General features: G+C 43.5%; 1 protein-coding gene across 1 annotated transcript in view; it reads left to right on the top strand.

The window, feature by feature from the left end:
• Positions 1 to 21,020, top strand: part of LOC140494541 (receptor-type tyrosine-protein phosphatase delta-like) — a 384,530-nt gene that overhangs the window by 252,413 nt on the left and 111,097 nt on the right. The window contains exons 17-21 of the mRNA XM_072593818.1: positions 9,524 to 10,111; positions 10,852 to 10,949; positions 16,852 to 17,111; positions 18,383 to 18,473; positions 20,245 to 20,460. Coding sequence (XP_072449919.1) covers positions 9,524 to 10,111; positions 10,852 to 10,949; positions 16,852 to 17,111; positions 18,383 to 18,473; positions 20,245 to 20,460 — 1,253 coding nt within the window. The remainder of the gene's footprint in view (positions 1 to 9,523; positions 10,112 to 10,851; positions 10,950 to 16,851; positions 17,112 to 18,382; positions 18,474 to 20,244; positions 20,461 to 21,020) is intronic.

The following is a 21,020-nucleotide window of genomic DNA, read 5'->3' as shown; positions in this document are numbered from 1 at the left end:
TTCCTGGAAGAAGAGCTACAACCTTTTTATTAATATTGTGTCTGTGTGTGTTCCTTTGCATGCCTGTGTGCACGTCTGTTAATGTCTCTGTGTGAGTGTGTGTGTATCTGAGGTGTTTAGTGAGAGGGGAGGCTTACAATCTGCCTGCTGCCAATGAAGTTAGCACAGGACTGACAGCTGGGCTGCTGTTGCATATGTGCAGGAGACAAGCAAGCAATGAATCCTCATGTTTTATAGAGCTGTAAAAGAGGAATGTTTGCATCACAGCCTGCAAATATTCCACAGAGACCATCTGTCCTGTTTCCTGGAGAGTAGAATGCTCTCCTTGGTGCAGTAGTGGAGAGCAGGCACAATGTGCGGACTTGATCCTTTGAACTTGAGCTTTGTTATGTATTAATTAAAGGAACAATACCCTAGGAATTACCGTCGATCAGAAAAATGGATACCTACAGCATTCATAGGACATTCAACTACCAGTTATTTTAATGGAGGTTCAGATTAATGCCTGCATTAACATAGTAGACAGAGGAATGTCATACCAATATGTTAAGCAGTCATCAAGTAGTGCTGTTATCAGAAATGTCTTGCTGACGGAGTTTATCCTGCCTGCTGTGAGAACCGTGTTGGTTACTAACTGGCATGGAGCCAAGTAACTGGATCACGTCAAACCAAAAGCTCTCCAGTAAGTGTGAGAAATGTTCTCTTGCTGAGAATTTGCTCATGCTTTCATCCAGAACCAACTTGCCTTCCCTTCCCATCACCTCGTGTTGTGAGCAGTATTCATTGTGTAATGGTGGGATCCCAGGTCGGCAGGTGCATTGAACTGGTGAAGTTGTCACTTTTTCTGTACACCGCAGCCTGATTAAAAATTTTTTTTAAAAATGCATTTTTGGCAGGCTTTGACAAATTCACGCATGTTGATGTCAGTCCTTTGAGAAGATCTCTCAATAGTCACAGAGAAGGACAAAGCAGTGAGTGAGATTGAGCAGGTCCAATGTTGGAGCAAAGTTTGGAAATCTGCCAAAATATTGACTGGACAATTGTTATAATTGTCATTATAGCATAGAGTCTGCTTTAAACTGGGCTTACACTCTCCGACTCCATTTTGTATTGCGGGCAGTACCACCAGAGGGTCCAATGTGTGACATTAATGTAATGGTTCCCTTTCTCTACCACCACAGCATTTCTAGCGTCAAATTGGATAGAATGTAAGAGTTATTCAGCCCATCCGCTCTGTGCTGGAATTTACAATGTATTTGAGCCCTCCTGCCTAGCCCCATCCTATTCCAGCTGCTCCACAAGAAAAGTTGATGAGACTGGGAAGAATGAGAAAGAAGGATCATGTGGAACACTGTTGGGAGTTGTTTTTACCTGGAAAACAGCTGAGAGCAGACCAGGGAAAGGAAAATCAAGAAGGTGGCTGGACGTAACAGAATGAGCAGATGGAACATGAGGGGACAGGCGTGGTTTCATAACCACCAAGAGAAGGAAACATGAGGCTGTGGTGTTACTATGTGAACATTTTGATTTTGATTTGGTTTATTATTGTCACATGTACCTGAAAAGTTTTGTTTTGCCTGCAGCATAGCAGATCATGACATATGAGACACAAAAATTAGACAGAGCAAGAAATACAGAGTTACAGCTGCAGAGGTGTACAAGAGGCAAGATCAGCGCTATACTTGAATTTGGAGGGGTCCATTCAGTGGGGAAGAAGCTGCTCCTGAACCTGTTGGTATTTGTATTTAAGTCTTTGTATCTTCTGCCTGATGGAAGAGGTTGAAAGAGATTATATTTCCTGTCAGTCGTTTCAGTGGAGGTCCAAAAGAAGTTCCACACCTCACATAAAATGGTTGAGAGAGGAATTGAGAGAATGCATTCATTAAGCATTCTTTGGATCGCATGACCAACTGTACTTTTAATGTACAGAAACAGAGCTGTTAAGAGTATACACCCCACCATCTCCTCCACACCAGCCACAATATAGTGGGACACTGGCAAAGTCATAGATATGAATTTAAAGCAACTTGAACATTGAAGTGTTGTGACCTGACATTAAAGCAACATAGATTCTGTTCCCTGGTTACTGATGGCAGTTGCACATTTTAGCTGGATGTTTGTATTTTGATTTGAGCAAGATACACATGGTGTTGTGTGTGGGAAATAAAGAAAATACCATATGGAAACTGAAGGGAGAAGACAGTTTATGATGCTAAATGCTGTGAAGTTACACTGTAGGTAGGTTACTATCAATAAAAGGCCTAATTCAAATATAATATATATTCTTGCATTTGTGAGCATTCCCTATGAACATTTTTTCTTATAAATTTCGGTGACAGCATGTATAATAGAAACTGTCAATGTTTAACTTGTGCACTGTAATTATATCCCTAATCCACTCACCGTGGTAATAGTGCATGCCACAACTGGCAGGAGTGTGTAATTACAGCACGATAAGGTGACTTTAGCACGTCTGATTATTAATACTGACAGGAATTTATAAAGCAAAGACAAAAATTAGGACAGCAGGTATGACTTTCAATTGGACACTAATTAAATTCTCAAACAGTTATTCCCCACCCTTTAGCCCTGTTTTTTTGTTATCAGAAAACAAATAATTCTTCCTTATAAGATCATAAGACATAGGAGCAGAAATTAGTGAGAGTCTGTGGAAGATCAAGTAGTTTACACATATATTGTATGTACACACATATAAAAAGCTCTTTGTATGTGCACATGCATATGTAACTAGAAGTCCTTACATTATTTTAACAGGCGAGTTTATGTTAAACTAAGCTTATCATTACACAGAGGCACTGAGAAACCACTGAGACAGGAATGTTCTAGTCCAAATCCCCATTCATTTTGAGTAATTTGCTATTCTAAAACAAATGCTCAATACTGACAGTGATTTAATCCCAATGACCACAGTGTCAGTTTGTATAGTAGATGCTGTCACTTTGCTCAATCCTCCAATAAAACATTTTAACTTAATTGTAAGTCTTAATCTATACTGAGGTGCGTTTTTCCCTTTGATAAGCACAACCTTCTGTGTTTAGTTTTTACTCAGCTCACTCGATGTGATCTATTCCTCCTCCATTTTCCTTTCACTGCTGGCCTTCCTACAGCTGCTGCTGCTTGTTGATGAACAGGGGGTGGGGGGTGGGGAATGTGAGGTGCCCACAGGAACCTCACCTGGATTTCTTTTACTCCACTTGTGTGAGAGACCAGAGTGCTATTGAACAATGGCAGGCGTCGCAATTGACCTGGCACAAGAATTGCTTAAAATCAATTGGTGCAGAAACAATTGCTTTCTTTTCCTTCCGATTGGTGTGCAGTGACACCCTACTGTTAATTGCCCTAGTGTGGCCCATACGGAGAACAGGCTTCACCTCAGTATCCTGGCAATATGAGTTGTTCAGTCTCATGTGACACAGCAGTGAACAGTCAGTGAGCACCTTTCCTCCCACCGCCCCCCCATCAATAGTTACCTCTGCCCCAGAAGTTAGTGGACACTTTTGCTGTCCCGTTTCCCCCCCCACCTAGTCAGGTGCCTACCTTCACCCCCATTCATAGAACATAGAACATTACAGCGCAGTACAGGCCCTTCGGCCCTCGATGTTGCGCCGATCAAAGCACACCTAACCTACACTAAGCCACTATCCTCCATATACCTATCCAATGCCCGCTTAAATACCCATAAAGAGGGAGAGTCCACTACTGCTACTGGCAGGGCATTCCATGAACTTACGACTCGCTGAGTGAAGAACCTACCCCTAACATCAGTCCTATATCTACCCCCCTTAATTTAAAGCTATGCCCCCTTCAATGCCCATCTTTGCACCCCTAGTCAGTGCACACCTGCACCCCACTCAATGCCCATCTTTGCCCCTTCAGTCAGTGCACAGCTACATCCATCCTCATCAGAGGGCACATTTACTCCCCCCCCCCCCACCCCTCCAATTGAATGGATATAAAGAGGTGACGAGAGCATTAGGTAACAAAAACACAAGGAAAATAAATGACATCAAATCACTATTTCCTTGATTATTTTCTAACCCATTACCTTTTCTTTCTCCTTGATCTCAATAAAGTATCTGGATAAATGAAGTACCCGTGCACACAATCATGATACAAGTTGTTGACCTCGTCATTGATTTGTTCACCGTCGTGAGATTGAAATCGGCACGAGTTAATTTCTTGCCGGCATATTGTCTGCCTGGAGCTATAACCCAAGTTGCATCTGGACAGTGTTGATTTAGATATGCCCCCTGGGCTGTGCTCTTGTGGGGTTGTTGCTGACTCGCACATTGTGGTTTGGAAACAGTGAACACATTCAGGTAATGACTGCAGTCAGACGCTGGCTGGCTGTTGGCTTGTTGGTGCTTTGCCAGCAAATGGTTATGACAGGAACAGATTGGAGCTGCAGCGAAGCCGAGGATCTTAATGTAACAGAGCTCTTGCAATCATTTACTGCATGTTCCCTCAATGTCATAGCCCGAATTCTTCAGTCTGTGCAGTCAAATATCCTCTGGTGTGGTGGACCTCAGCAGTTTGCAAGTTGAAGAATGACCCAAAGCCTCTGTTGACAAATTTGATGTTAAGAATGAAAACAAGTTGCACAGTGCAGATAGTTGTTGAATATGGCTGGCAAGTCCAAAGCTGATCTCAATTCAGTTTGGGAGAGGAACACTTCATCAGGTCTTGGCTCCCTTTGAGTTTGTAATTTGGACTGGGAGGAACAACAAAACAAGTCCGTACATTGTGACACTTTTGACTTCGATCATAAAGATGGACATTCTTGAAATCGCAACACTTCCACAGACTAGAATTCAGTAATTACAAAGTTTTGTAGATGCACCGTAGAAAGCATCCTACCTGGATGCATCACAACTTGAAATGGCAACTGCAGGAAACTACAAAGAGATGTGAACACAGCCCAGTCCATCACACAAACCAGCTTCCCACTATTGACTTCATCTCTACTTCCTGCTGCATTTGGAAAGCAACCAACATAATCAAAAACATCTCCCTCTCCGGTTATATTCTCTTCCACCTTCTTCTGTTGGGCTGAAGATATAAAGGTTTGTACACAAACAGATTCAAGAGCAGCTTCTTCCCTGCTGTTATCAGACTTTTGAACAGACCTTTGTAATGTTAATGTACCTTCCTGGCAGCTGTAACATTGTATCCTGCACTCTGATGCATTTGTGTAGGACGATCTGCCTGTAAAACACTTTTCACTGTACCCCGGTGACAGTAATAAATCAAATCAAAATTAGCCCAACAGAGGGTCAAGTGTAATTCAGCACCAACTATTCTGATGTATCTCGAGGAGCCAGCAAGTGATAAAGTCTTTGAGGCACCACAGAGAGAAAGAATGGGGTAAAGCCTCCAGGGCAGAAGACTAGAGTATACTAGTAACTAGGGGAAAAGGCAGCACATCAGTCAGAAACTCATGATAGAGTTCAGAAAAAAACTGGTGTTCGAGACACTGCAGCATTTGCAACGCAGGGCGGGGTCTGGACAGAGCAGCACCTTGAGAGATCAATGTTGATTTAAGCTGACTTTTCTGTGTTTTTAAATAAATGACAACTGTAACATTGTTCCTTGGTGCAGTTAATTGATTTCAGATAGAAGTGAGAAATTCTATGACAGAACAGCCTGAAGATAAGAGATCGCCTTGGTGGAAGAATGGTGTCCGTCAGCTATGTTGCTGGATTCAGTCCCAATAGCTGACTGATCCTGGCACCATTCAATTCGCAGAGGGAAATCCAGCTTTATTAAGACTTGTTCTGCATGGTTCTGGATGACACCTGCATACAGGCTTAAGCAAAAAAACAGTGAACATAACCAGCTGTCCCGAACCTCCTTTGAATGCTGTCTTCAAGCTACAGCAGAGATCCTTTGCAAAGGTGCCCAAAGCCAGCATCTTTTGTTTTGCATCTAATACTTATTTCACTTAACACATTTTTCACATGGGATGAAATAAAACAGAGTTATGGATATCTGGAAGGCATTATAGGCTAGAACCTAAATGCTAGGGAACGGATGATTTGTACAGAGAGTAATGGATACCTGGGAGCTGGGATCTAATCAGTGGGTTGAATTAGTTTCTTTAAAAAATGAAAAACCCAAGACAAATTACAAGTTACAATTCAGTTGAGGGATTTGCTTGATTTATGGATCACACAATGGAGATTGGGGATTAGTTGCAGGCTGTAATCTAATTGTGGGGTTGAGATGGTTTAAACATAAAATAGTAGTGGTGGAGGAGGTAGTGGAATACTGGATTAAAATGAGGAACCTGAATGTTTTATGTATAGAAAAATTGATGTGCGAGAGTGAATAATGTGCAGATATGAATCTTATTTATAGGTTGAGATGGTTTATATGTGGAATAATGGATCATGCCAGTGATTGAGTTACAGTGTGAAATCTGTTTAGAAGCTTCCACTTGTCTGTTGCTACAAGGTGGTAAACTTCAATAATACTTGCAGTAACCATAGCAATGGAAAACTTACACATCACAAACCACTGTCAGAAATATTTTTTTGTATTTGCAGATGAGACTGTCTTTGAAGTATTTTATAGAATCATAGAATCCCTACAGTGTGCAAACAGGCCATTAGGTGCAACAAGTCTACACAGACCCTCTGAAGAGTATCCCACCCAGAGCCATTCCCCTAGCCTATTACTTTATATTTTCCCTGACTAGCCAGCACATCTCTGATGGGGCAATTTAGCATGGCCAATTCACCTGACCTGCACATCTTTGGACTGTGGCAGGAAACCAGAGCACCCGGAGGAAACCCACGCAGACACGGGAAGAATGTGCAAACTCTACACAGGCTGTCCCCCGAGGGTAGAATCGAACCCGGGTCCCTACCGCTGTGGTATCTACTGAACCTCTACTTTGTTCATTTCTGTCACTTAATGAATACACTGAGCACAACTCGACTGATCTAAGTGTAGATTCTCAAAGGGGCAAATCATAAAAATATTTACCATACAGTGTACAGGGACCTCCTGGGCAGGGCTGGCATTCAGAATGTATTTTTTGGTTTATTTTTTGCAGGAATGGAAAACTTAGGAATATCTTATCCTCCCCAGTGACTCTCATTTTCTTCATCTCCAGATTTTTAAAACTCTTGTCTTGGAGTGTCCCTAAGTACTTTATCTCATTGACACACTTCTTCTATCCAAAGGAGTGTTCTGAATTATGAGCTATGTCCATTCACCGTGATATACTTTGATTCAGGGAGAAGAACGCAGCCCTGTTGAAGTGTTTCTGGTGAAGATTGCAGCCCCATGTACCACTGAGCCAAGCGCTGTCCATGTTGAGTTGTCATGGCAGCAGAGTGCCGGACTGAAGCTAAGTTCCAGCCCCTATGGGTTAAATTGATCAGGAAGGGTTTTAAATTGCAAAGCTGGAGAAAAGCATTCGCTTCTCAGTCTAATGACTCTCACCCACTGGCAACTTAATTTTGCTTTTGCCATTTTGATAAATCTCTGTTTGGCCAGTTCATTGTGATTAAGGAAAGTGAAACGCAGGGAGCTGCGAGAACTATGGCAGGCAAATTGTGCCTAGTGCTGCATTAAATTGAATGAGAAACCCTTGCTGTTCATTTACATACAGAACTGCATCATTAATCAGGACAGCAGTCTGCCGGCTGTCATTAGCTCAGAACTCAATTTGCTTAACTGGAAAAAGCTATTGCAGTGAAACCTGTGAGATCACAGTGACAGGCCTCCTCCATCCTCATGCTGGTAGCTGTTAACTTTCTGCAAAAGTGGAAAAGTAGCGCCAGCAGACTGACTGGCCGTTATAAACCCCACCTGTTTAAAGATTGGATTGGAAACCTGGCGAGAGCGTAGAACAGCCTACCAAGCTGCAGTCGACTAGTTTCCACCCCCCATTTCCTAAAAGAAAAATTGCTTTGCTCACCTCCCCTGGGAATGATGTTTTGAAGGTTAGGATTTATGGAGGCCTGATGCCAGGAGTGATCATTAAAAAAAACTCTCAAGGAATCCTTGTTCAGGCCTGAGCCTGACCAGCAAGTATTGGCAGGCTGTTTGATTGGGCTAAATACCAACTGCAAACCTTCTCCATCCAACCCATCCCAGCATGAACCACTGGATAATGAAAAGAGCAGCATCCCAAAGTGAGTTCATGATCTCCACTCCATCCTCTAAAAGCCAAAGCCCATTAACCCTATTCAGTAGTCACAGTGAGATTCGTCAACCCAGGAAAAACCATTCATCCTGTATTCCATTCACAGGATAAAGGCACTCCTGACTCAGCCAGCATTTATTGCTCAACATTCATTAGAGAAGGTGGTGTTGAACCTCTGCCAGCTATTAGAGTGATCATTCCAGTTAGTACTACTTCCCTGCAGTTTTACAACAGTCTTGGAATGTTTTTCTTTTGGGTGCACAATAGTGTCTGCTTCTTTTTAAACATGATTAAATCTCCTTAGATAACCTATTCAGGCCATAACTCCCAGAATGTAGTCAACTTTCCCCAAGAAATTAGGAGGCATTTCCTTTGCTCTCAGTCATTAATGTTGACAATACCAGGTCTGATGCCAGCACTGTGGGTTTTTTTAACTCTATCTATGAATTTAGTACACCCAATGTGAGTATAGAGGGTAAAAGCAACATTCCACCTATTGAAACAGTTACCTGTGTTATTCACGTATTTATTCCTCTTCATGTGAAATTATCTTCACCCAAGACCTGTTATGCATCTTCCCCCCTTGTCTGCCTCTTCCCCAGTCTTCCTTTTTACAGCCTCCTCTCTTTATGTAGATGTCCATCTCTCACTTTCCCAGTGCCTCTGATCCTTCTCTTTCCCTCCTTCCCACCTCCCCCTCAGTCCACGGAATTTGCCAGTGCTATTCCAATTTGTTTTTCTCTTCTGCACGGGTTGTACGCATTTTCTTCTTCTTGAGCAGCCCCTCAGAATCAAGGATGACTTGATCCTCTCATGATCGGTGGGACAATAAGCCCAATGTATCATCGACAGACTCTTCTGCATGCAGGGTGACGGAGCCTCAGAGTGTTGGAGGTTTGTGTGCTCCTGACAACACCTCAACTTCACCCCTTCATGCTCCTGCCAAAGTCTGTCAATGAGTTCACTGCCTATCACCATAAAATTTTGCCATTTTGATTGGTCACAAGCCAAGGACTCTTCTAATTTGGTGAGGACATTTAACCTTCTCAGATGAAGATGCTAATCAGATTCCTTATGTGTGCAAATTGATGGAAAGAAGAACTTTGGTGAAGCAGTGAGTCTCAAGGCCATAGAATTTTCATGTGTCCTTTAGCCTTAATACTATTTTACTGACACAGCAGTATAGCTTCCATCCCTCACAGAACTCCACACTTAAACACTGCCATCAGGTCAATAAAATAGTGTTCAGTATAGATAATCTCATTCTTCTTTATAGAAATGAAATGTTCATTGCTTTGTTATTGTGGATGCATTGCTCACGGACGCTTCGCATGTTTCCTTTCTCAGTTCCTGACAGGCCCATTTTGTCAGCCCGTCTGACCCAGGAGGACACAGTCGTGATCCAGTGGCAGCCTCCCTCAGCGACATTCGGTCAGCTCCTAGGGTATCGGCTACAGTTCGGGCGAACGGATGCCCCGCCTCTATCGACATTGGAATTCTCAGACCGCGAACATCAGTATGTGGCCCACAGCATGCACAAAGGTGCCATGTACGTATTCAGGCTGGCAGCCCGGAACAGCGCTGGCATCGGGGAAGAGGCAGTCACGCAGCTGACTCTGCCTGAAGACGTGCCCCGAGGATACCCGCAGATCCTTGACTTGGCGAATGTCACCAGCTCCTCGGTTCAATTTGGCTGGCTGCCCCCTGCCTTAGCAGAAAGAAATGGCATCATTACAACATACACTGTGTCCTGTAAACAGGCAGGTGCTCAAAGCAACCCCATTGAAGTATCCACCAGATCCTCCCAGACTAGCCTCACATTGAACAACCTTAAACCGGACACCAGTTATGACATTAAGATCAGGGCACAAACCAGTAAAGGCCCTGGTCCTTACAGTCCCGCTGTTCAGTATCGGACGATGCCATTGGATCAAGGTAGGGGTTATCTATTGCCTTGGCATCCCGGGTGGCGGTGGGGCAGTTTTGGTTTGGTACACTCTCTTCTACTTACAGTCAACCGCATCCAATCCCAAGGTAAAATGTGTCAGGTCTGCTGAGAACAAGCTGTTGGTAGCCTCAGAGTACTTCATTGCTCATGCAGGTAAGGTCATCGCTTGGGAACAGCAGGTCATACCCAGTAGAGGTGATCCTCAGTGTGCTCTACGCTCCATGCTACAAGCTTAAACACACAGGTAGGAATGACTGCTGTTATGTACTTCTGACTTGTGGCAAGAAGCAGTTAGTTCAGATACTCTAGAAGACGGAGAGGCCGCTGGCCAAGGAGACCTGGTGGTCATGTGGACATCTGATGAATCCTCAGTGCCCAGTTTACCAGATGAAGCATTGATCAGTTGAGCGGATCCAGTAGGGCAGTTGGGGCAGGAAGCTATTGGTGATCTCAAAATTGCAGCCTATGGTGGGTATACAGTAGTCCTCTGCAGTTTATGTTAAGTGTCATGAAATTAGGAATAATGAAACAAATGGAATATTAAATTGAATATGTACAAACAAAATGGACCAAATTTTGTGAGAGTCTGAGAAATTCCTTTAAGTGCCCTATTTCAGTACTGATGTGTTCACAGTCCACTATGTTTACGGCCATTGTTACAGAATACCAGTGTTTGTTTACGGTGTTGTAGGACAGTTTTCTTTTAATTTTCCTTCTTTTCCAGCAGTTTTCCCCAAAAATTTTCGAGTAAAGCTTGTAATGAAGACCTCAGTACTGCTCAGTTGGGAGATTCCAGAACATTACAACTCTCCGATTCCATATAAGGTGAGCTTGTGTTTGTAAACCTACCATCTATATTTGGTTGACATTAACTTCTTATTCAATCACTCATTCAAGGATCACTCATGGACCCACAAGGCCTGATTTCCTGATGAAGGGCTTTTGCCCGAAATGTTGATTCTCCTGCTCCTCGGATGCTGCCTGACCTGCTGTGCTTTTCCAGCACCACTCTGACCTAAACCCACAAGGCATTGCACAGTGATGGGACCTTGACCTGTACCTGAATGTTTCTGTTGGGAACTGGCCCCTCCCTTGAGTACGCCAGACCACATAACTCTACTTCGTTGATGCCTTTTCACCTGTTTTGTGGAAGCTTCGATAAATCTGCCACCTAATGACATTCCCTTGCTTTGCCGTTACCCAAGAAACGCAGATGCGGCAGGACCAAGTGCTGTCTCAGTCAGCATCCTGTAACAAGGCAGAGATAAGTGGAGTAGATACCCCCCTGAGGGTGACAGGTCAACATGAAACTGATGAGAAGGGAGTCTCTGAGTTGTGTTTTGAATAGCAGTGATTGGTGCATCTAACATCCACAATAAAAGGACAACATTAGCAGCAATATGTCAATGTAAAAGGTTTAAAGGATATGGAAAATGTTACAAAAGACTGAGGTGAAGCAGAACTTCAATGAAATACATCCGTTTAAGCCCCACCCTGACACTTAGAACAGTTCTATAAGCTCTGAATTTTAACAGTTTAGTTACTTGACCCTAATGTTTTCTGGGGATACGGTTCCATTATCAATTGCTAGTTAATAGTTGCACAGGTCCTGATTCTTACATTTAATTAGTAAAAGTTTCTTTGATGCTTCAAACTATAAACCTGCTGCTTAATTTTAACATGAGTACTTAACAGCGGCTCTGCTGGATTCGAGGACATTGTTAAAAATAATTTTAGAGGCAGTTACAAATGTCTACAAAAGCTTATTCCTCTACTCCATTTCCAGAAACATCACTCCTATTCCAAACTGAGACAGAAACGCAAGCATTTGGTTTGTGCTTAAATTGTCAGAATGTTCATTCAGGAAAAAAAATGGCAGGATCTAAGGCAGTGTTTAAGTAAGGATGAAAGGGATAAAGTGCATCCACATTTGATGAAATGTAAGAACTAATTGAGGGTTACAGCTATAATTGCAGGCATTAATATACACATAGAGTGGGCAGTGTTGTGGGCTGAATGCAGTGCTGGCTTTGAACATCATATCCACAGTTCCTCTGATGTGAGTTCTTGATCTCAGCCGTTAAGGGATTGGAATCAGCTATACCCCACATTTAATTAGGTACCAGTACTCACTACTCACTCATGAATAACTGTTACCAAGGAGAGATGCTTGTTGGGCAACCGATGACTGTTCTCAGACTATCCCCAAGCAGGAAACTTAAGGAGACGAGGGAAGAATGAGCTTGTTTGAAATGTCCCAGAATGGGAGCATATGACTTGACATTAGAGCAGAAAACAAGTGGCACCAAATTAGTTTGAGTAATTAGCCATGAAATAAGATAACCACCAGATAGCAATAGAAAGTGACTCTGCATGTCAGAAAATAGATGTCCTCATAGACGACAGTCTGTGGAGACAGTGGGTGGGATATCAACAGACTCGGTCAAACATCAAGGGCAGCGTAAGTAATATTCCATTAACACTGTAGATGAGAAACATCACAGTCTGGGATTATTACAAACCTGTGAAGTTGCCGTCTGCTTCAGCGACGCTGGTAAAATCAGCACTTATTTTGTCCTGACTCGCAGTTTCACAAACATCTCAAAATGTTACTGTGTCTGGGGATTTGCTCCCCAGCCTGTTTCCAAACAGTTGTCATCATCTATATGCTGGCTTCAGAGAAACGCAAACACTCTCAAGTCATGCCATGAGAATATGACAATGAAACAATTCAAATATCTGATCATAACACCTACCTCACTGACAGCTCTGACTCATTCTGGGGTCCAGCTGAACTTCTCTATCCTCTACAATCTAATTCATTTCCATTCCTTGTGTGAGCCCAGAAATCAAACATTAACAAGTTATGGAGCCATAGGGGCATTGCTACCAAGTCCAAACCTGTCCTCGTCCATCCATGATGTTAACTTTCTATCTGGGATTGCTGGTTACTGTGCAGAATTAGGGATTTTAATTGATTAGTTTCTTTCTCCATAGCTTAAATGTCCATCTTGATTGAGACCAGCTAATGCAGCACAAGACAACTGAATCAAGGACTGTTTTATTTTTACTTCATTCATGGGATGTGAACATCACCAGCGAAACCAACATTTTTGCCCATCCCTGGTGGTGAGCTGTGTTCTTGAACCACTGCAGCCCATGTGTTGTAGGCGCACCTGCCATTGCATTAGGAAGGAAAATCCACGATTTTGACCCAACCACACTGAAGGACTGGCTGATAAATTTCCAAGTCAGGTTGGGTGCGTGTGGCCTAGAGTAAAACTTGAAGATGGCAACATATCAGTCCATCGGCTGCACAAAAAGTGTATATAACTGGGTCAATCCCTGATTGGAAGGCTGTGACTAGTGGGTCACTTCAGGACTGAAAACTGGAGATTTGGCCTTCCCATTGGTTTAAGTTAGCAGCTTGAAATCTATTATCTAAGGAACCTTGATGAGTTGATACACTGCATCTTGTAGATGGTACACACTGCTGCTACTGTGTGTTGATGGTGAAGGGAGTGAATGCTTATTGTGGTGCGTGGGGAGCAGAAGATTTGTGGAGCTTCTTGGGTATTTTGGAACTGCATTTATCCTGGCAACTGAGAATTTTCATCACAGTCCTGATGATGAACAGCCTTGGGGAGCCAGGAGGTAAGTTACCCACCGCAGAATTCCCAGCCTGTTCTTATACCACAGTATTTATATGGTTTCTTTCCTAGCCTGTATGGCTTGGCTGCATAATGAATGAATTACTTGGCCAGCAGAGGTGGTTTTTAACAGTGGTTCAGAATCAGTTTGTACAAGTAGTAGAATACCAGAAAGACAGGATGTTTTCCCAGACAGCAGTCATACAAAATTGTGAAAAACAGTCTTCAAGTTGGAAAAGAAAGACTTGCATGTCTATTGTATCACATTTCTCAGAAATATGTTAAAACAATTTGCTCAGAGTGCAGTACTTCCAAGTTCTGACAGCCTGTAGCATGTCTGTGGGTGCTGGGTCAATTATAATTTTAATGGCTGAGGTCAATAGGTTTTTGTCAGGTATGCGGTTATAAAATCTCTTAGCATCCACTGCAATAGGCGAACAGAACCCTGTCTAATGCATTGACTGAGAGCAACTTTCCTGAGAGTGTTTCACTAAAGGGTCAGCTTAAATTATTTGCTCAAGTTGGCACAGTGGCTCAGTGGTTAGCCCTGCTGCCCCACAGTGCCAGGGACCTGACTTCAATTCCACTCAGGCGACTGTGTGACGTTTGTATGTTCTCTCTATGTCTGTGTGGGTTTCCTCTGGGTGCTCCGGTTTCCTCACAGTCCAAAGATGTGCACGTTAGATGGATTAGCCATGCTAAGTTGCCCATGGTGTGCAGGGATGTGTTAGGTGGATTAGTAATGGGAAATGCATGGTGAAATTCAGGGATAGGGGAGGGGGGATGATTCTGTCTGGGGGGGGCGGGGGAATGTCCTTTGCTGTCATCCCTATGGGCTGAATGGCCTGCTTCCATACTGTAGGGATTCTAAGTCCTGAAGAACCCACAATCTTCCAACTCAGAGGTGAGCTGACAGTTCACCAAATTGCTGTTTTCTAAATCAAGTCAAAACTGTTGTGCAGCACCATCACTGTACTTCCTTATGATGACTGGTAGATTTTTGGAATTATTTTATGAAAATTAAGCTGGAGGAGGCCTTCACAGCCGTTAAGGCTGCTCTGCCATTGAATAAGATTGTGGTTAGTCTGATTGTAACCTCTCATTCACTTCTCTGCCTACTCCTTGATAGCCTTTTCACTCCCCACTTTGTGCAGCAAGAATCTATCCCCCTCTGCCTTAAAAAAAATGTTCAAGATTAGATTCTCTACAGTATGGAAACAGGCCCTTCGGCCCAACCAGTCCACATCGACTCTTTGAAGAGTAACCCACCCAGACCCATTCCCCAACCCTACATTTATCCCTGTCTAAAGTACCGAGCACTATGGGCAATTTAGCATGGCCAGTTCACCTGACTCGAACATTTTTGGATTGTGGGAAGAAACTGGAGCACTCAGAGGAAACCCACGCAGAAGAACGTGCAAACTCCACACAGACAGTCGCTTGAGTAGAGTTGAACTCAGGTCCGTGGCGCTGTGAGGCAGCAATGCTAACCACTGAGCCACCGTGCCACCCATAAGATTTAAGGGCTCTGCTTTGTCGGGAAGAGAATTTCAAAATTAAAATCAAAAGAATCCGGATGCTGGAAAGCAGAAACAAAAACTGAAATTGCTGGATGAGCTCAGCTGGTCAGCATATATGCTGTCAGACTTGCGGAGTTTATCCAGCGATTTCCGTTTTTCTTTCCAAAGATTTTCAACCCTCTTTAAGAAAAAGAGTTCTGCCTTGTTTCTGTCTTAAGTGGGCAACTCCCCTTCTTTTTAAACAGTGACCATCCCGAGTTCTGGATACTCTCTTTCCTGGAAACGAAATATGCTGGAAATCACAACAGCTGAGGCAGCATCTGTGATGAGAGAGCAAGCCCAACATTTTGAGTCTCTTCATCAAGAGTTTGCATGGATGCTGCACATTTTATTCCAGCACATTTTATTCTCAGTACAGATTCCAGCATCTGCAGTAATTTGCTCCTACCTTTTCTTGTCAAGACCCCTCAGAATTGGATGTTTATCAACTCACTATAAATTTCGTAACTTACTCATCAATAGCAGGATTTTATGCAGGTTAGCCATGTGGCACAACTGGTAGTGCCCTCACCCCTGAATTATACAGTTCCAGGTTCAAGTCCTACCACAGGGCTTCAGAGCAGAAATCAAGGCTGGCACTTTAGTGTGGTACCAAGGGAGTACTGCACTGCCATGGGATGCTTTTAGGTGGATGTAAAAGATACCATCACATTGTTTCAAAGGACGGCAGGCAACTTATCCCCAGTGTCCTGAGCAGTATTGATCTGACAATCAACAATGCAGAAAGCAGGTTATTTGATAATTATTTCCTAATAATTTGTGGGAGTTTGCTGAGCACAAATTAACTGTTGTGTTTCCTGCTTTACAACAGTAAACACTTCAACAAATGCTTAATAGCTATAAAGAATTCGGAGTTGTCTAGTAGTTACGAAAAGCACTAGATAAATGCAAGTCATTCTTTCTAGCTCAAACCTACTTTATCAGTATGAAAAATGCTGGGCTAAAGAGTAAAATTGGTGGATCTGAGATCACTTCCTAGAGACTCCATGGTTCAATCCCAGCAGGTCTCTGTTTCAGGTCTGACTGGTCCCAGGCTCATCTCCCACCCCCCAAGCACCTCCCCCCCCATTTCTCATTTTCAACTCTCTGACAGCTCTGGGATAGGTGATAACAGCCAAAACAGTTAGCCTTAATGCTATTGACATGCGACAATCACTTGACTCTTGTGGCTTCAGTGCTTGTTGATCATAGCATGGCTGTGGGAACATTGACAGGATCGGATGGTGAGTGGTGTCAGGCACTGTTTATGACGGCATCGAATTTTCCTGGATTAGTTGGTGAGGATTAGTGTAGATAGGTTCAATGGGCTAGCAGGTCTCTTCTGTGTTGTATGACTCTAATTACTTCTCACAATTTGCTTTCTTTCTCGGGATCCTCTGATGTGAGTCTATTCAAGTATGACGCTGTCTCCCTGTCTGATGTTTTGATTCGAAAGTATCGCCACCTCAGCTGTCATTTTTTTTCCTCAACCATGTTGCTGTCTGTGTTTGTTTGCAGATCCAGTATAAAAATGGTCAGTCTGTTGTCGAGGTGGATGGGCGAGCCAGCAAGAAGCTGATCACCAACCTGGAACCGGACAAAGAGTACTCCTTCGTGCTGACAAACCGCGGCAATTCGGTGGGAGGGCTGCAGCAAACAGTGTCCGCTCGCACGGCCCCTGCCATCCTCAGCGGCAAACCTTACCTCATCAAGAAGGTGGACCCCGACGGGACTCTGATGGTCAGGATGCCTGAGGTGGAGCCGGTGACGCCAGTCATGTAAGAAAACCACAGAGTGTAAAATGTTCTTCACACTGCGTCACTCTGGTTTGTCAGAGGGGTGGGATTGAGGGACTCTGGCAGAAGCCGGCCTAAACAGTTTGTAGCCTGAATGGACTGTGTCTACTCTCTGGCTGTTTATCATCACATGGGCACTTCACATCCTTGTTTCACCCTGTCATCATCTAACTTCACTCGTGTATTCTGAGGGCTGTTGTGGCACAGTGGCAATGTCCCCATCCCTGGGCCATAAGGATGAGGCTCCAGTCCCATCTCATTGAGGTGTGTAATGGTATGTCTGTGCAGGTTGATTAAAATTATATATAACTATGCTTTTCATCGTTGTAGATGCTGCTAGGTAATAACAATCAGGAGGCCATTGGTTCTCCCACACTGCTATCCCCTAACCATGCTACCCACCACCTTACACGTGGAAACTGAGGCCCATTGTTGTGGCTCAGTGCTATATTTCTATTGGGATATGGGCACTGCTGGCATTAATTGCCTACCCATCATGATACCTGAACTGAATGACCCTGCTAGGCCATTCCAGGGGACAGGTAAGAGTTGACCAAATTGCTATGGGTCTGGATTCGCACACAGACCAGGCAAGAAAGGACAGCAGATAGCCTTCCCCAAAAGGGCTGGAGGGAACCAATTGAGTTTTAACGACCATTGATAACAAATTCACGGTCAATATTCTCAAGACAAGCCTTTGATTCCAGATTTTACTCATTGAATTTAAATTCCACCAGTCACCAAGTCAATTTGAACTTAACATTAGCTTGGGCCTCTTATCTACTGATCCAGCTCCATTACCTGTTTTCTAATCCAATGAATGTCAACCAATGGAGCATGGTTCCAGGTTCAAACCTGGAACCTCCTGGTCTTCAGCATCGGATACCACCGTACATTTATCATTGGTATTAAAGCAAAGTACTGGAGACCCAAAATACAAACAGAAAATGTTGGATTACCCGGCATCTGTGGAGAGATGTTTCATTCATCATTGAGCAGTCGTGCAATCCTACCCATTTCTGCTATCGGACTGAAAGCCTGAAGCTCCTTTGTCCCCAGGGTGATACATACAGAGAGATGGCAGGCTGGGCATTGTGTACATAATGTACGGGAAGAGTAAGACTCTCACACTCCTGAGGTACAGTTTGGCAGGGCTTGAATGTCTTTCACAACAGAATAAATCTGATTGCCAGCTGCCTCCCTGTGTCATTGTTTTGGAGTCACGAGTTGCATGTTTTTGCTTTGTGTTTCAGAGCCTACTATGTCATTGTGGTGCCATTGAAAAAGTCTCGTGGCAAGTTTGTGAATACCTGGAGCAGCCCTGATGAAATGGATCTCGAAGAGGTACACGGGCAAACTCAGTTTACAATAGCAAGCGGTCATGAGGCCAAGCAGCATGTACTCCCTCTGCAGTTTCTCCACCTTACTGATCCCTCCCCAATCCCAATATCCAAAAGGTCCCAATAACTTGGTATCACCAAAGAGTGTGTACGTGTGTATGGGGAAAGAGAGAGCATGTCTATCAACTCAGTCTTCGAGATCATCACTCCCGCCTTCTCCGTGTCCTCTCATCCCCACACTCACATTGCACAGGGACTGTGAACCCTGGCTCCTTTCCCTCCGCCCAGACTCAGCAGATTTGAGGTTAGCCCTCACATCCTACTGCAATGCCTGCCAGCCAGCCCAGCACACGTCACAGGTGGCACCTGAAGTGGCTCTGGACCTGCTATCACAAGGGTATGATGTATTTATTCACTGAGCTATGAGGACAGGTACAGTGGGAAACCCAAAAGCATGTGGCTTTTTCCGTCAATGCCAGGGCCCATTCAGCTGAGAGATTGAAACAGATCTTCATTTGTTCCAACATTAAATCGATATGCGTGAGGTTACATAACAATGGGAGTGTGCTTGTCTACATTCTCAAATGCTGCCACTCTGGAATTAATCCGATTAAGCTACTGAGATAAATATAGTCCTGTAAAAGGGAACCTCAATCTTTAGGAGCAAAGGACAGATCCTGTCAGACAGGTAGTGAGTTGTGCTTTATGTGAAACCTGTGTCCCATGTTTCAGCCATGTCTCAAATATCTCCAAAGATCACAGAACCTGAGCATGGGTTTACTCAAAGAAAAAAATATGCAGTCTCATTTTGAAAAATATTCAATTTCGTTTTGAAAAATATGCAATCTTACAAAAAAACGACGCAATCTCTTTGAAAAAATATGCAATCTCATTGAAGAATACACAATCTCATTTTTAACAAAACCGCACGATCTCATTGAAAACTACGCGATCTTATTAAAACATGTGCGATCACGTTTTCAAAGGTGTGCACAATCTCATTTTAAAAAACTGCCCAAACTCATTGAAGAACACTGAAAGAAACTAAAGAAACCTCTTCTACTCAAAAGGAGATAGGTACACCTTCTGAAAACTGAAAAACTGTCTGTAATAGATTTGGTACCACCTTCATGCACTGAATGATGCATTTGGTTCCGTACTGGTACTCTGTATGATTTATTGACCAATGGAAAACAACAAATATTCAATTTTTTGTTGTACAAATCTTTGGGTGCCTGCTCCTCACCCTATGTATCCAGGCTTCAGTTACTGTTCGACTGATCAGGTCTCTCAGCTCCAACTCACTGTTATTTACTGCTCTCTCTGGTCTGTTCCATTGTGCCTGACAGCCCAGTCTATCTGTCCCATTACTATTCATTGATTTCCGCCCTGTCTGGTCTATGCCTGTGTTCCTTAACTGTTCTATCCCTCTGCCATTCACTGTCCTATAAATTATCATCAGTTGTGGCCCACTATTGCCTATTACACTGGTTTCTGTTTATGCATTTGTTTCCACAACTGCACACTCCTGCTCACACATGATCTTTTCCATTTCCACTGGTTCCTGCATTTGAGTGTTAAAAGAGCTGAATGCACATTGCTGGAAAGAATCTGAGGGAACCCTGTCCATTCCAGGTGTGTCTAGCTGACTTCCTCACAGGTCAAACTTATATACTTTTCAGACATGTACTTATTACACTTTGGTGCATTCTTTTGGTTTCATTTGCAAAGTCCCATGCTGCCGGTCCAGATAAGTTCCCACTTTTTGATTGCAGCTACTTCACGATCTGACCCTGCGCCGGCGCAGAAGCCTCCGCCCCCGACGGCAGCTGGGACACTCCAAGCCCTATGTGGCGGCTCGTTTTGACATTCTCCCACGAGAGTTCATTCTCGGGGACCGGCGGTTTTATGGTGGATTTGAAAACAAGCCACTTGAGGAGGGTAGCAAGTATGTGTTTTTCGTCCTGGGTGTTCTGGACATCCCAGAAGCGGTGAGTGAACATCTTCTGACAGAACATGAAACAAACATCTCCTACCTTCAGTGGTGACATCCATTTCCTCAGAACTCAGCCCATCCCCCCCTGCATTCTCATCTTCCTTTCCTTAACTCTCCTGTTCTCTCCTGGGGGTGAGTTAATGGAAGATCCCAAGCTTCTGTGTTGGGTAATCTGCAATGTGTCTCACATTTTACATCTGTAAGAGATAAGAAACATCATTAAAGAAGTGTAGAATGAACCTTGCTCTGTCAATGGCTATGGTACACAATATCAGTAAACTGCATTTTTATGATGCCTTTAACATTACAAGACATAGCAGGCATTTCACAGGATTTCATGGGAAGATGATAAGCGTGCCATATTATCACTAGCCTATTAATTCAGAGACCCAGGGAATGTTCTGGAGACCTGGGATCAAATCCCACCACAGCAGATGGTGGAATTTGAATTCATTAAAGTATCTGGAATTGAAGGTTTAAAGATGACCATGAATCCACTGTTGATTGTCATGAAAAACCCATCTAGTTCACTGATGCCCTTTAGGGAAGGAAACT

This window comes from Chiloscyllium punctatum, chromosome 24 (genome assembly GCF_047496795.1).
Source record: "Chiloscyllium punctatum isolate Juve2018m chromosome 24, sChiPun1.3, whole genome shotgun sequence".
Taxonomy (NCBI): Eukaryota; Metazoa; Chordata; class Chondrichthyes; order Orectolobiformes; family Hemiscylliidae; genus Chiloscyllium; species Chiloscyllium punctatum.
Note: the sequence above shows the minus strand (reverse complement) of the source record. Positions and strands in the feature narration are given on the sequence as shown.